This window comes from Hippocampus bargibanti, linkage group LG10 (assembly GCF_051943395.1).
Source record: "Hippocampus bargibanti isolate YZ-2025 linkage group LG10, ASM5194339v1, whole genome shotgun sequence".
NCBI lineage: Eukaryota > Metazoa > Chordata > Actinopteri > Syngnathiformes > Syngnathidae > Hippocampus > Hippocampus bargibanti.
This window is the reverse complement of record NC_142743.1, coordinates 1812657-1829071: the sequence shown is the minus strand read 5'-3', so window position 1 is coordinate 1829071 and position 16415 is coordinate 1812657. Positions and strand designations below refer to the sequence as shown.

Here is a 16415-nt window from a genome sequence, read left to right as displayed (position 1 = left end):
CTTTATTATGCCATGTAGTCTAAATTGAACATGCAATAACATAAAATGTACTAAGCTAAACCTGAAATAACATAATATGTTTACTAATCTAAGGATGAAACAACGTAATATGTTTACTAATGTGCATAAGCACTCTATCATTCCCTCCTGATGCACATTTAAACATCAGTTAATACATTTCCAAAACAGTTTTCATGCATGCACGTCATACTAACTGCACAGGGAACCATTCTTTATATTTTTACTTTACTCATTTTATCTAATCTAATCTATCTAACATTATCTAATATTATCTAACCTAATCTAACACCATGGAGAAGGCGAATAACCTCTATCACAACTTTGCTGCTGTGATATGCAATCTCTCCATTTGTGAGAGTTTTAAATTTTAATGAGGAAAACTCCTTCTCAGCACTCCGTGTCTTTTTTTGCTTTTGTTTGTTGGAGCAACCACACTCTGGCCATGCTGTACTATTCCTAGCTACAACACAGGGTTCCCTTCACGCATTTGTTGATACAAAACCTTTGCGTAATTCACCTGAGAATTAGTTATCATATTCATTAGCGTTGCTCTTAAGCATGGAATAATACAACCAATGACTAAGAAAATAAGTACAATCACAATTGCGAAAGGGATAAACATTCTGAGCAAAGTCGTATACCAAGGGCTCCCAAAGAGCCCGTCAAAGATCCACGGGTGATCAGGCCGGTGATCTTTGGCCATGGCATCTCTGAGATCCCTGATAACAGACAAAGCATCGGTTATGTTTATGGAATTCGCTTCTTCGGGTATGTACGTACAACAAGTGTCACCCACCATAGCACAGACGCCCCCTTGTGGGGCTGTCAAAAGGTCCAAAACCATTCTTTTTTGCAGCACCATTTGTCTAATTGCTGCAATTTCAGTGTTTTGCATTTCATCTACTTCCAAACTGGCATTTACAAACACTTGAAACCTGTAGTCAATGGTTTCAATTCGTAGGATGTTTTTAGCCACTCCAATTTGTGGAAAAAGAGCTAACATTACCTTACTACCCGTGCTATGGTGTTTGAATTGTTCTGCAACATCAGTTCCCCAGATCGAATCATGGGGCTTAAACGACACTCTTCTTTTCACATGATGGTGCTCTTGAGGACTGGTAACGATGAAAGTATTGTCAATTACAGTAACAGGTGCGCACATACCGTAGGCTCTCGGAGGAATAAAAGAATATACTTTCCAACCACATAACCACCAAAGATGTGAAGATACGGGTAAAATGGTGACATTGGTGTTTAACGGTAGCACATATAAACATCTATCCTCATCTATAAAACCTAAGTTTTGACCTGTACCGTACATTGTAATGCATACTGGCAATCGCCACCCGCTCTTGGTCATAACCTGATTTTCAGTTTCCAAAATGGTATCTAAACTTGGAACAATCTCTCCTCTCGAAGCATTGCGAAGAACCGGAAAATGTTGATCAGGTTTATGCAAAGATATTAACATGTACGCAGCTCGAGCCATTTTATCTCCAAATACCTTTGAATGCACGCGCTGCTGCATCACGGAATGAGGCATATCATCCCTCACACACAGACCTCTGCTTTGATATACGAACAAATGAAACAATTAACTTTTCCTATTTTGTTTAGCAATTAGTGTAGCATAACGATACCACGTGTTTGACAACAACGGATTCCAGTCATGCTTTCCTCCTGCCAACGGTTGATATAATGCGTCCATGACACCTGAATTTTGGGCTTTTATGGCAGGTATTTCAACATAGGCTGTCAGTCTGATGTGCGGTTCATGTTGGAAAGGCGATGTCATGACTGGTGATGTCAAAGATGACATGATGCATATAGTTACGGGAAAACCAGTGTGATGTTCACGAAAATCAGGACAGAGTCTCAAGTCCATGCATCCTGCAACATCATGAGTTATGATAGCAAGTTGGATATCAGTCATTGTAACAGTTCCAGTTCCAGTTCCTAACCAGTTCCCTCGAGTTATCTTGACGACGATTCGTTTTGCCTCTTGGGCACAGCTATTTCGAACCCATTCTGTGTTAGGCTTAGGACGGACCACAACGGAATCCCAACCAGTGGTCCAAGCCTTCCCTGACTTGATACGAGCGTACCAAAACTTTTGAGGATAATTGCTTCCATCTTGTCGTGCTTCGTTCACGAGGATGCTAAGGGGAAATGACACAATTCCTGCAACTTCTAGTGGAAAGCAGGCTACAGGATGTGCCATGTTTGGACACTTTTCTGCCGTTGTTGGGTGTAAGGGTGGAGTTTCGCAGGCTGATGGAATGGGAGGCTTTACGTGTGTCATCTGGATTGCCTCCACGAATTCATACAGCAAGATGATGTGGACCAAACCCATGGTTATTGAGTAGTTTCGCTCCGTCTCTCTTCCACCTGCTCAGGATCTGGTTGGTGAACGATTTTGCAATGGCTTTGATGCACCCAGGTGGCTCTTTCGGCGATCTTGATGGCAGTTGGCGTTGTGATCAGCACGGTGAATGGCCCCTCCCACTTTGGTGCAGACCAGGACTTCCTCTTGATCGTCTTGATCAGCACCTCGTCTTCGGGGCGCAGCAGCCTCTGTTCCTGTGGAGGGAACAAAGAGGACTGCGGCAGTACACATGCTGACTGGACCTCTTTTGTTGTAAATATTTCACATAACCATTTTGCCAACAAAGCGCCTGGATCTGATTCATTTTCTTGCCAGGGCACACCTTCCCATAATGGGAGGATGAGAGGTCTGCCATGCAAGATCTCAAAAGGCGTTAAGCCGTTGTTAGTGGGTGTTATTCTCATATAAAATCTAACCAAAAACAGACATTCAGGCCATGGTTTGCCTGTTGCCTCCATCGTTTTTCTGAGTCGATTTTTTATCGCACCATTCGTTCTTTCAACTAATCCTGCACTCTGTGGATGATATGCACAGTGGTTCTTTAATTTAATACCTAAATGTTCTGAAATTTTGGTTATCACGTCATTAACAAAATGTGGCCCATTATCACTCCAAATTATTATTGGCATGCCGTGTTCTGGAATAATATGTTTGCATAACGCTTTTGCAACGGATAATGCATCGGATTTCTTTGAAGGCACAATTTCCACCCATTTGGAGAATGAATCAATTAACTCCAAACAGTATTTATAAGAATTACTTGTGCTTAGTTCAATGAAATCCATGTGGACCACTTCAAAGGGGTGTGACCCCTGTGGAAATTTTCCTCTTTTTGGTCGCATATTACCTTGTGGATTGTGTTTAGAGCAAATCAAAGATGGCGCCGCGGATGGCAGCCTCGGTCACACGCTCCCGAGTATTGTTCCTGGTTTTGTCATTTTCATTTGTTTTTTTGCGATCCTACGCGACTCAGTTACACGAGGGAAGAGTTACTGAGCATTGGGGAATCCACTCTTGGACTATTTTCACCGACACACCAAAATCTACAAGGTTTTTCGGGGCTGCTCGCGAGCGGCGTAGCAGCTCTGTACGGAGCTTGGAGACGCCGGCGTAGGAGGGGGAAGCGAGCCGGCGTGCTCGTCAAGCTACGGCAGCGTGGATTTCGAACGCCGCTCCCATCGATCCACCTCGCTAATCTACGCTCACTACCAAACAAGATGGACGAACTTCTGCTTCTCACAAAGACCAATAAAACGTTTGCCCGCTCTGCTGCGCTGTGCTTCACTGAGACCTGGCTCAGTGACCGCCACCCGGATTCCGCGCTACACCTACCCGGATTCCGTCTCCTTCGGGCCGACCGTGACACGGAGCAATCGGGGAAATCCAAAGGTGGTGGACTATGCTGGTGGACGAAGAATGGTGCACCGATGTCACGATGCTCGACGCACACTGCAGCCCTGGTTTGGAATCGCTGTCTCTCAACTGCAAGCCATTCTACTCGCCACGTGAGTTCTCTTCCTTTATTCTCGTTGCCGTGTACATCGCGCCACAAGCTAATGCTAACGCGTGTATACAAACGCTAGCGGACCATGTAAACCATCTCGAACTGAAATATCCAGAATCACCCCTGATCATTTTGGGCGATTTTAATCAAACACGTTTAAACCGTGAACTTCCCAAATATAAGCAGCATATTGACTGTTTCACCAGAGGAGAAAACATTCTAGATCATTGTTACACAGCCCTCAAAGGCGCATACCGGTCTGTTGCGCATGCAGCATTGGGTCTTTCTGACCACTATTTAATCCACTTAATTCCCACATACAAACAGAAACTCAAATGTGTAAAACCGGTAGTCAAGACAGTTAAAGCATGGACAGATGAAGCAAAGTTATTGCTACAAGAATGCTTAGACTGCACTGATTGGATGAATACACAGACACTGTAACATCATACATCAGTTTCTGTGAGGACATGTGTGTACCAACAAAGTCCTTCCGCTCATTCAACAACAACAAGCCATGGTTCACTCCCAAACTCAGGCAGCTTAGGAAAGAGAAAGAATCCGCATTTAAAAGCGGCGATCGAGCAGTTTACAAACTCGCCCGAAACAGGCTGACGAAGGAAATTAACATCGCAAAGAAAAGTTATGCGGAGAGGCTTAACAAACAGTTCTCCGCTAACGACTCTGCATCGGTGTGGAATGGCTTGAAAGCAATAACAAATTATCGTTTACCTTCCCCCCAAGCAGTGTACAACAATGGTATGGCTGATGAGTTAAATACATACTTTTGCCAATTTGAAAAGGATACCCCCATTTCCCCGGTCTGCCCACCATTACCAGAAACTACCGTATCTCCGCCCTCTGCCCTACAGATCCACGAACTGGACGTTAGACGGCTCTTCAAGCAGCAGAAGATCAAGAAAGCTGCAGGACCTGACAGAGTGTCCCCCTCCTGCCTGAGAGTCTGCGCTGACCAGCTGGCTCCGGTCTTCACACAAATCTTCAACAGATCCCTGGAGCAGTGTGAAGTCCCATCCTGCTTCAAACAGTCTACTATCGTCCCAGTTCCAAAGAAACCAGCACCCTCGGGATTGAACGACTATAGACCTGTCGCTCTGACGTCTGTGGTCATGAAGTCCTTTGAACGCCTCGTGCTGAACCACCTAAAGAACATCACCGGACCTCTGCTAGATCCTCTTCAGTTTGCCTACCGGGCCAACAGGTCTGTGGAGGATGCAGTCAACATCGGACTGCACCACATCCTCGACCACCTTGACAACACAGGAACCTACGCAAGGTTCCTGTTTGTGGACTACAGCTCTGCGTTCAATACCATCATCCCAGAACTCCTCATCCCCAAACTTCTCCAGCTTGGTGTGTCCCCCACGATCTGCCAGTGGACCCTCAGCTTCCTGACAGGACGGACACAACAGGTCAGACTGGGAAATATATCATCCACAACACGAACCACGAGCACTGGAGCCCCGCAGGGATGCGTCCTCTCTCCATTGCTCTTCTCTCTCTACACGAACGACTGCACCTCAACGCACCCAGCTGTCAAATTCATAAAGTTCGCAGACGACACCACGGTCATCGGTCTTATAAAAGACGGCGACAAGTCTGCGTACCGACAACAAGTGGAGCAGCTGGAGCTCTGGTGCAGCCGTCACAACCTGGAGCTGAACACGCTCAAGACAGTTGAGATGATCGTGGACTTCAGGAAACATCCATCACCACAGCTACCCCTCACACTATCCAACTGCCTGGTGTCAACCGTCGAGACCTTCAAGTTCCTGGGAATCACAGTCTCCCAGGACATGAAGTGGGAGGTCAACACCAACTCTATCCTGAAAAAGGCCCAACAGAGAATGTACTTCCTGAGGCTGCTAAAGAAGCATGGCCTGCCACAGGACGTGCTGCAACATTTCTACACGGCTGTCATCGAATCCATCCTGTGTTCTTCCATCACCGTTTGGTTCGGGGCCGCCACAAAAATGGACAAAATCCGACTTCAACGGACAGTTAGGACGGCGGAAAAAAATCATTGGCACCGCCCTACCCACTCTTGAGGACTTGCACACTGCAAGAATCCAAACTAGGGCGCGGAAAATCTTACTGGACCCTCCACACCCTGCCCACCACCTTTTCTAGCTACTCCCCTCAGGCAGGCGCTACCGATGCATGCGCACCAAATCCAGCAGACATTTAAACAGCTTCTTCCCCCAAGCCATTAACTCTTTGAACTCTTTCAACAGTAGCCAAAATGGAACTGTATAGTGCCACTTAGCAGTTTTTTTTTTTTTTTGACGACGATACTAGTGCGGCGTGTTCTACCGGAAACAAATTCCTTGTGTGTTCTACATACTTGGCAATAAAGATGATTCTGATTCTGATTCTGATTCTGATTCTGATCAAAGAACTCCGACAAAAGTTTTTTGCATATGAGTTGAAACCTCTGCTTAAATGGAACACTTTTTGTGTTATAAACTCCATCCCCCCTGTTGATACATGTGACCTACAATGGCTCAATCGAGCCACCATAGGGAACATGTTTCTCGGTAAACATGGTTTGTTGTCTATTTTATACAGCTCATCAACTAGCTTAGCACCATCGGCAAGCCACAAATATTTTTCGGATTTTGTAGATAACGCCTGCATATCCTTCAAAACTTGTGTGGACACTAACTACTTTGCGGTGTATTTTTCCTTTTGCAGTGATGAGCAATATGCCCTACACTGCCACAACTGTAGCATCGATCTCTTCACCCGATCTTGGTACAACACGTTCTCCATTATGTCACCCATGGTAGATGCCATCACATGTTCCATCGGCGACTTTACACCATTTCCCCACTTTTTTCTCACCACTTCTTGGGCGTGTATTGCCCACCCCATGAGATCAACCAACCTTCCAGTCCGGTGTTGGACGTAATGTTTGCGAATGAAATCCCCAATTTCCGGCGTCAAATTCTGGAGAAATGTTTGCTTGAATTGGTTGACATATACGGAAGTCTCATCAGCAGATTCGGGAATACAGCAGTTGTTCCGAAAAACACCTTCAAAGCGTCCTCTGAAAGTATTAACATCTTCTCCATGTAACTGTCTACAATTTTGAATCATGCCAAACTTTTTTTCCATAATGTCCGGATGTTCTCACAAACCAATCTCAGTTGGTCTGTCACCTCCTCATACGTCATGTTCGATCCCATTGAAGTTTTACCAGTATAACACCCTTTCACCCGATTCCAATGGACTCACCGGACTGTTCCACACCTGAGTTTTTGACTTGGCGCCCATTGAAGTTATGTTCCGCTTTGCCAGTCGATACCTATCAGTCCCACAGGCCATAAAGGTCTGATAGGCTCCTTTTTCAGCTTACTAGCATCCATTACTACTGGTATCTAACACATAGTTCAGAGTTGGCACTATGCCAGGCATTGACCACCGTGTGACCACAACTCCAATCAGTCACCTCAACAATAGAGGCGCAGAACATGATCCACGAGGACTCAATTTAATATCGAGGAGGGCCCTGCAATATGGGAAACGCTCTGCCACAAGAGGGAGTAAAAACTCCTTCTGACAAGTATATTCTGCCAGATGCTCCTCATAAACCCTTAAAATACGTTTGGATCAGCCAGGTCGCACCGGCATCTTCCCCGCCGTCGGGGCAAACTCACCATCAGGTGGTGATCAGTTGACAACTCCTTCCCTCACTTCACCAAAGTCTCCAAAACATGCGGCAGCAAATCAGATTATTCGACCACAAAGATAATCATCAAACTGTGGCCAAGGGCGCCCTGATAGCCAAACACACAAATGAACCCCTTTGTGTTTCGACATTGTGTTTGTTATGGACAATTCTTGGCGAGCACAGAAGTCTAAAAACAAAACAACATTTGAGACTCCAATCAGGATGGGTATGATGAACTGCTGTTTGCCTCAAACAACATTCAGGGAAGGTGAAGGGAGGCAACCCTCTCGTCGACCGGTGTGAATCCAAAAGTACAGGCAGCTAGTCGGGGTGCAATGAGTATGCCCACATCTGCTCTACGCCTCTCACCGTGAGCAACTCCAGAGTTGAAGAAAGTCCAACCCCACTCAAAAGTACTGGTATGAGAGTCCAGACCATGTGTGGGGAATAGTCTGACTATATCCAGTCGGAACGGCTCTGTGTTGCACACTATCTTTGGTTTCCTTCTCTGCAAAATTAGAATGTAACTAACGACTAGCTTATTTGCTTTGCAACACTCACACGCGTTGTTTGAGTGTACCTAATAATTAGATGTCAGATGACTGGTTGTCCTCTGTATCATTCAAGTGACGGGATGGCTGGTAGGCCTCTTATATTCAAAAAAACTCAACTTTATTTGTATAGATCAGTTCATCACCTTGCCATGCAATCTACTAATAATACCTTGGAGATCACCTGGTAGATCACGATTGACGTATTGAGCACCCCTGACTTAGGACCTGTTTGCCCTGATCATTGGAGCACACAAACCCCTTCACCACTGCAAGGTGGCGGCTCACAGAGGGCCCAGTGATCACATTAATGGTAAATAGCACGAAGGAGTTGATTCTGGATTTCTGCAGGAAAAGGTCCTCACCTGAACCTAGGAACATCCAGGGTACGGACATTGACAGGGTTACCTCCTACAAGTGCCTGGGTGTTCTTCTCAACAATAAACAATAAACTTGACTGGTCTACAAACATGGATGCCCTGATCAGTAAGGGACAGGAAACGGAGGTATTTTGGGGTTCAGGGGGCACACCTTAAAACCTTCTACGACTCTGAAGCGGCTTCAGCGATCAAATATGGCAATGTTTGCTGGTTGGGCAGCAGCACAGAAAAGGACAGAAAGAGACAAGTGATTGGTCAGGAGAGCCAATTCTGTCCTGGGATGCTGGCTGGACAATCTGAAGGAGGTGGGCTACTGGAAGATGCTAGCTAAACTAAAAGCTATCATGGAAATTCCTACAACCCCTTTCAGCACTGGGTAGCTCCTTCAGCCAGAGTCTGTTACACCCGCGCTGCAAGAAGGAGAGATACCGCCACTTGTTCCTCCCGACTGCTGTCAGGCTTCTGAACACGTGAAAAGCTGGTCTTATCCCACCCACACATTGTAAATAGCACAGCCGCATATATGCAGTTGCATATATGCTTTTATCTGGATTTTATATTTTATACCTTTGCGCTGTGTACAGTCCTCATTTGAAACATCTTTATGCAAGCATTACTTTGATTTTCTTTTTCACCTCCCAACACCCCTTTTCAATTTTGCTGCTGTAGATTACACATTTCCCCATTGCTGCACTATTAAAGGCATTCTTATTACAATTCTTATTCGTATTCCAATTCTTATATTTATTGTTCTTCTTGTTATTATTATTCACATTCTGATTCAAATTCTTAATCTTTATACTTTTCTTTTTCTTCCAGTGGAATTATATTGTGAAACTTGCACACACAGCATGACTATTTCAGAAGAATTACCTTATTTGAACAAAATTAGTCAGAAAGTCTCTATCAGATATTTGTCTGTATCTTATCTTATCTTATCTTATCTTATTTTATCTTGTCTTACCTAGTCTATATCAGATCTTTGTCTTATCTTATCTTATCTTATCTTATCTTATCATGCATTGTAGGGTTTAATACCTTTTATTTTTCCAAATGTTTTCCACATTTCTAAATAAATGTTTTTAAATTGATGGACTGCACTCTACGAAGATATGTATTTGTGATAATAAATACATGTCCCTTCTTACTTTCTTCTCCAGGTCCATTTTCTAATGGCATTAGCTGCTAATTGGGGATACCTGAAGGATGCCAGTCGGATGCAGAAATATGAAGATATCAAGTCCAAGGAGGAGCAGGAACTGCATGACATCCACTCTACACGTTCCAAAGAACGCCTCAATGCCTACACATAAACACATGTGATGGGAAACAATGCATTCACTTACCAAACACAAAAAAACAATGTATTCACATACAAAAAAACTTGCAGCACACAGCCCTCCATACAAGAATTAGCATAATATATTACACAATACACATCAGTCAAGAAAAATACAGACCTATGGTAGGCAGCAAAGTTGAGGAATGAAAAACATTGATCTCTTCCGTGTGCATCTAGTTGATCTTGTGCCTTGGTGATCAATGCTTATGTGATAAATAAACTTGTGACATTCAGTGTAAGTTCATCGTAAGGATAAGTGATGACTTGATAAATTCCAATGGGGATGTTAGATGATCTAAGTATTGAACAAAATCAGACCTCCTGCAATAGTATATAATTTTTATTTTTTTCATTCACCTCCTTTGCTTTTTGAGGGTAAAGTATTTTGACTGTGGATAACAGCAAACAGCCTTGAATTGAATGAAATAACCAGATCATTAAAGTGTCCCATAACGCGAACCTGAGTATAACAACTTCAAAGTGCAGAACATATGGAAAAAAAAAGAATCTAAGAGTCCCAATAATTGTAGACCCAGTGAGAGTGATCCACTGCATTATGTAATGTTGGAATGAATTCCACACAAGGCTGTACTTCAGAACAACACTCATAATAATCACTACAACACGAAAACTACGAATGTGCAGTTCCTGCCAATGTTACTAGACCACCTCTCATTAGAGTAAGAAAATAGCATGGAGCATAATTAAGTGCTGAAAATGTACAAAATAGATTTTGTAGAATCTGAATTTCATTGAGCTCTTGATGTTGGCTTGTTTGAGAATTAAAAATTTAATAAACAATAATATGACAACTTTGAATAAATAAATAAATAATAAATAAATAAATAAATAAAATAATAAAGCTGACTTTGACGTTTGACTTTTGACTTTGATGCAAGTAAAAAAAAGTTCCTTTGATGTTCACAATTTATACATTATTTAAATATGTTCAGTTTGTATTGGCTTTGTTTATTGTTTTCAATGTTAACTTTATTTGTAAGATATTGAGAGTTAAAATTTAGGGGCAATTGAAATTACGGTTTAGCATTAAAAATATACATGCTGTAAGGGCTACATCATACTGGCGCGTTGGCTGTTCAAAATATAGTTTTTCATAAAAGGTATCATCAAGAAAACAACTAGGTGGTGGTCCAATAGCAATGTTAATCACTGCACATGAATCAAATAAAAATCTGAAACAATCATCACAAACGTCTGCTGCTTGCATGACACTCGAGAGCAACAGTCAGCCAGACACACGGAAGACTTCAGTGTTTATAAACTGATCTTTTATTGGAGGATGGCTAAGATCAAGATGCCACCATCAAAAACCTCAATACCTACAATGCACAGGTCCCCCCTCCCCTCCCCCACACACACACAAACACACACACACACACACACACACACACACACATTTGCACGCACAAAATTAACGTGGCTGAATGGTCAGTGTTGTGCAGGCAGTTTTCTATGGTGGTGTCATGTTGTGCTGTCATTCACCCACATTATGACAAATGAAATGTGGTTTACAGGGCAGTTTGAAGTGTCGGGAGCTTGCCTCACTGAAACCCTGACCAAATAATTTCCCATCTCTCATCCGGAGACCAAGTTCATTTGTTGTTTCCAAGACAGTACTCCCACACAAATCGTCATAGGATGATGCAGTTCTTTTTTTTTAATCGACAATCTGATATTAACCCTTTCAGTGACAGCGGTCATTGCAGTGGATAGCCTAGGTTGTTATCTAGTTACAGCTTGATATTGTTCCTGCATGAAAGGGTTTATAGTTACAGTAGTCAATGGTTTAAAATCCAAATATACATTGTTCACTTAAGTTAGAAACATACACTCTTTTTTTTGAAACAACTCTGGAATTGGTCTCTTTCCTCTTCCTCTCTGACAACGTTTGTGTAAACTTGTGGTTTGTATTCCTGAAACAGCACATCTTCGCAGCACAGTCTTTTAAAATGTCATGCCATGTCACATTTTTCCAGCATCGTTCATGTGCAATTTTAATATAGGGGTACAGTACACGCAAAGGGAAGTGGTATAGTGGGATGGGGGTGGGCATTGATATCACATTCACATTTTCAAGTGAATCTGCACATACAACTGCACAAAAACAAAAATATGTACACGTGTCAACACCAGTCATTGTGATACTTTTATTCTATATTTTTTGCTATCATGTTCAGTCATTTGTATCTGTGTATCAGGCCATCAGGATCCCGAAATTGCTCTTTTCATTACAAATGGATTTCAATCATCACTAGAACAGGCAACATGTCATGAGTATCAAAAACAGATAACTGGGAAAGGGATCTCATCTGATCCATAGTGGCTTTATTGTGTCTTATGAAATAAGGCTGAGCATGTTTTCTTTTCCGAACTGGATCTGGGTAGGACTCATATCTTTTGAGCGCCTTGACAGGACATGTGGTAGAGAGGCATCACAGCAGACACAGGAGAGGGAACCTCTCGTTAGCTTTAACAGCCTTCATTTTCTTTGATTTCGGGTATCATTTTCTTCAGCATGCCGCATTACCCTTTGATGAATTAAGAGCCACATTGCAGCTTTATTCTAATCACAAGGCATGTTTTGTTTGTATTCGGTGGTAATCTAATTTGTAAAATGATTGTATGATTCTAATAAGCTTGCAGGGAATGTGAGTCTCTATCAGCCAATCGAGATGACCGAAAGAGTAATAATAGCTATATTGTTGAGATTAGAACAATTGATTAATAGATTGATGATGAAGCAACCAGCAGAGAAAAAACACACACACACACACACACGCGCACACACACACACACACACACACACACACACACACACACACACACACACACACGAGCCCACACGCACGCATATACACAGACACATAGTCCACTATTGCCATCACTCTGAGCCATAACTCTGCTCTTTTACTGTTCACAGTAACATTTCACTATTTTATTAAAGACTTATGATCCTATTTTTGTCGAATCAATTTTCCTGAGCGATAATATGCACTGTACTTTCATGTATTCTGTACAAAGATAATTGTGAAACATTTTGGGGAGTGCACCCGAGATGATTATTTCTAACAAAGCCTGAAGGGTGACGTTGAGTCTTATTTTCAGGCATGTAACTATTCACACACACAGATGCACACAAAAAAACTGCTAAAAGATAAAACAACGTAATATTCATACAACCAGACTCAAAAGCAAATGCTGTTAAAATTATAACATGTTATTATTTGGCCAAATCTAAATACATAAAAATACAACGTCATACAAATTGAAGTAAATACGGTGTGACGTTTTAGACATTGGAATTGACATTGAAAGGAAAATTAACACAAAATCACTTACAAAGTATCTCCAACAATTAAGAACAGTGTCATGTCGATTGAAGATAGTGAAACATAAGTTTAAACAATTTGGAAGTGTGTTGACGTTGTGTCAATGCAGCTTGGATGAGTCACAACAGGGGACTTTCACCAGACTCCAACTGTGTTCTGGTATGAATAGTGTATTTTTAACGGTCTGGTTTTGCGTTAACTGTACTCATTTCATATCATTTTCATGCCTGACAATGGATGTCTTGTCAGTGTTTTTAACCTCAGATACAAAAAAAATGTTTTGTGCACTTATTGACCATTGTGAACTCTCTATCTCTTATTCTTGGTGTGTGTGTGTGCATTGACGTCCCCTTTGTGGGACCATGTGTATAGTCTTGCAGCATTGGTATAACATGAAGACGTAACAATGATAAAAATGAATTAATTCATAAAAATGAAGAACATCTCATTCTAGGTTAATTAAAAAAACTGTGATATCTAGTCGTTGTTTGTGGCATGGTTATGCATTCAATGGTCATACTTTTAATAATTAAACAGTACAAAAAAATATGTCAACTGGCGCTGTTCTGCTATTTTTGTTTTGTTTTTCACGTTTTAGCGTGCAGTATTGTCCTAGTTGCTAATGGTGTTGCTAAGCTAATAAGCTTGTTTAGTTGTTTACCACCAGAGCAATATATTGTACCACTTTAACAAAAGTAACAATTAAACATTAATCCTTAACCTTCAATTCCTGGCATATCAGTGCATGTGAAAACAAGTCTGAAGTGATGTTGATTGATTCTATTTTTTTTTCAAGATATTTGCAACTATGATGTAATGTATTGCTCTGGCCGCCCATGATGCACCAGCCCACCTCAGCTACATCATTTTGCCTCTCGCCCTCAAATGTAGTCGTTGATGACTTCTGGCAATCTTGAAAATAATACTGGAGACTTTCTTTGTCTTGCTCCTTGAAACGGTGTTGTCATTAAGTCAGCATCCTACCTTGCAACAGCAGCTCAGCTCATGTAGTCAAAGCCCCTAGGTCTACAACATGAGAAAAGAGCAATGAAAATGTAAAAAAGTCACCAAATGAGGACAAAAGGCCTCTTGGCTAGCTATGATGACTGGTGCTCCCATGGTTCAAAATGATATAAAGATCCAATTGGGTATTTTTCTTGAGTTGGAAATCTTCCTTGTGAATCAAGAATGTCTTGATGAGTGTTAAAAAAGTGGGCTGGATGTGAGCTGCTTACTCAATATTTGTTTGAATTTCCCTGGGAAAATATTTATATGACACATGTTAATCCTGCGTCCTACTTGTCTACCCACTCTATGGTGCTTAATTGAACTCACACTACCATTCTGTAATCTTGGCTTTGGTTTTGGGTGATTTCAGCATGAAGGAAACCTTCCCGAAATATAAAATGTGATTTTGAGCATTCTGTGAAATTTGATTTTTACATTGACTAGTTTGTGTATTTGGAATTTTATGATGTGAATTCTGCCATTGAAATTGCCACTTGAATTTCAGGAAGAACAATATGCTCTTCATTGTAATCAGCGCCACTGTATCCTGAGCACCGCCGCCAAGCTAAAAATTGATATGAGTTTGACTCTGCAACCTTAAAATGATTAGCAACTACAGTAAAGTCTCGTTATATCGATATTCAAGGGAGTCCGAAAAATATCGATATAACCGGGACTATCGATATATCCGACCCTGTTTGCATATAATTTTCTCTGTGCGTGCATAGAAATAGTATCGATATAACCGGGACTATCGATATATCCGATATCGATATAACGAGACTTTACTGTATATACACAAAATCAAGGTTGGACATTTTGGACAGAGGGTGATGTTCTTTTTTTTCTTCATTTCCATAGTAGACCTATTGTACTCTATTCCAGTTGCTTCGTAGCAGGCTTTCTTTAATTCCCCCATATTTGTACATTAGTGTGCCAGCAGCTCGGGCAGGCAGAGGCTTTTTTATTTGCAAAAACATCAACTTGCTTGCATTTATTAATAAAATGAAATATTACACATGTGTACTTGTTGATAAGGAAACGATTGTGTTTGTGTCTTCATTTCATAAAACAAATGTGACACCTGATTCAAAATGATGATGAAAGTGATAAATAATGTGAAGGCAATTTGCTATAAGAATACATTGTAAATATCGTTTTATTTTCTCTTCCATTGTTTTATTTTCTCTGACCTCTGTTTTATTATACATCCCATCTATGGCATTACATCCTGCCGCTCTTTACAAATGCTCTCCCAAACAGTCAGCCCGCTCTCTCATCTCTTCTCCTCTCAACTCTACCATCTGCGCGAGCACCCACTGGTGCAGGCAGCTCCATTATGTGCCGTACTTAAGATTAATAAATCGTTTTGTTCTTACTTTTGATTCTTGCTTCATTAACAAATAAGCATTTCATCCATCCATTATTCCTCATTAGGGTCACAGGGGGTTCTGGAGCCTATCTCAGCCGTCTTCGGGCACTGGGCGGGGGACACCCTGATTTACCTAGGGACAATTTGGAGTGTTCAATCTGTCTGCCATGCATGTTTTAGGAATGTGGGAGGTGTCATGATCTGGTTGGCGACCAACGGGGGGCGCTGTCGGCCCCGCCTACACCTGCACAGGTGCTGGTCGTCCCGATCAGATTCGCGACCAGCGGGTAGCGACGTCAGCCCTGCCTGCAGCCTAGCCGTTGCTGGTCGCTTAATCATTGACACTTAAAAGGACACCCGGCGCGACCACCCGGTGCCGGTTCATTGTTTGTTTGCTGCTTGTTTGCTGCTTGTTTGCTGCATGTATTGTGTATGTGTTTGTTTAACCTTGGCGGACTTTTACTTTTGGTCTTCTTTTGCTACTTTGTATTTTTTCCATTCAGATGATTTTGATTTTTTACATTTTGTTCCTGCTGACTTTATTTTAATACAATTTGTCAAACAACCTCCTGCTCCCTCCTGCCTGCTTTTTGGGATCCGCACCCGCCATCACCACCTCGCAAACCGTGACAGAATGAACCGGCCAACCATCGGCTCCCGCAGGTACATCGGACCCATCTCATTTCCACCCTGTGCCTGGCAATGCTACGTCCACGTTCGCCCGAGCCTCGTCGAGTTTGAATTGCGTCACTCGACGAGCTGTAATGACCACGTAAACGTCTGGCCGAGACCTCCTTCCAGGTGGCC

At 42.2% G+C, this 16415-nt stretch overlaps 1 protein-coding gene across 1 annotated transcript in view; it reads left to right on the top strand.

Annotated features, from left to right (window-relative positions):
• gpm6ab (glycoprotein M6Ab) overlaps nucleotides 1-15278 on the top strand; it is a 41998-nt gene extending 26720 nt beyond the window's left edge. Inside the window, exon 7 of the mRNA XM_089005361.1 lies at nucleotides 9697-15278. Within this exon, the coding sequence (XP_088861487.1) occupies nucleotides 9697-9849 (153 nt within the window). The 3' untranslated portion in view covers nucleotides 9850-15278. The remainder of the gene's footprint in view (nucleotides 1-9696) is intronic.
• The last annotated feature ends 1137 nt before the right edge of the window (nucleotides 15279-16415 follow it).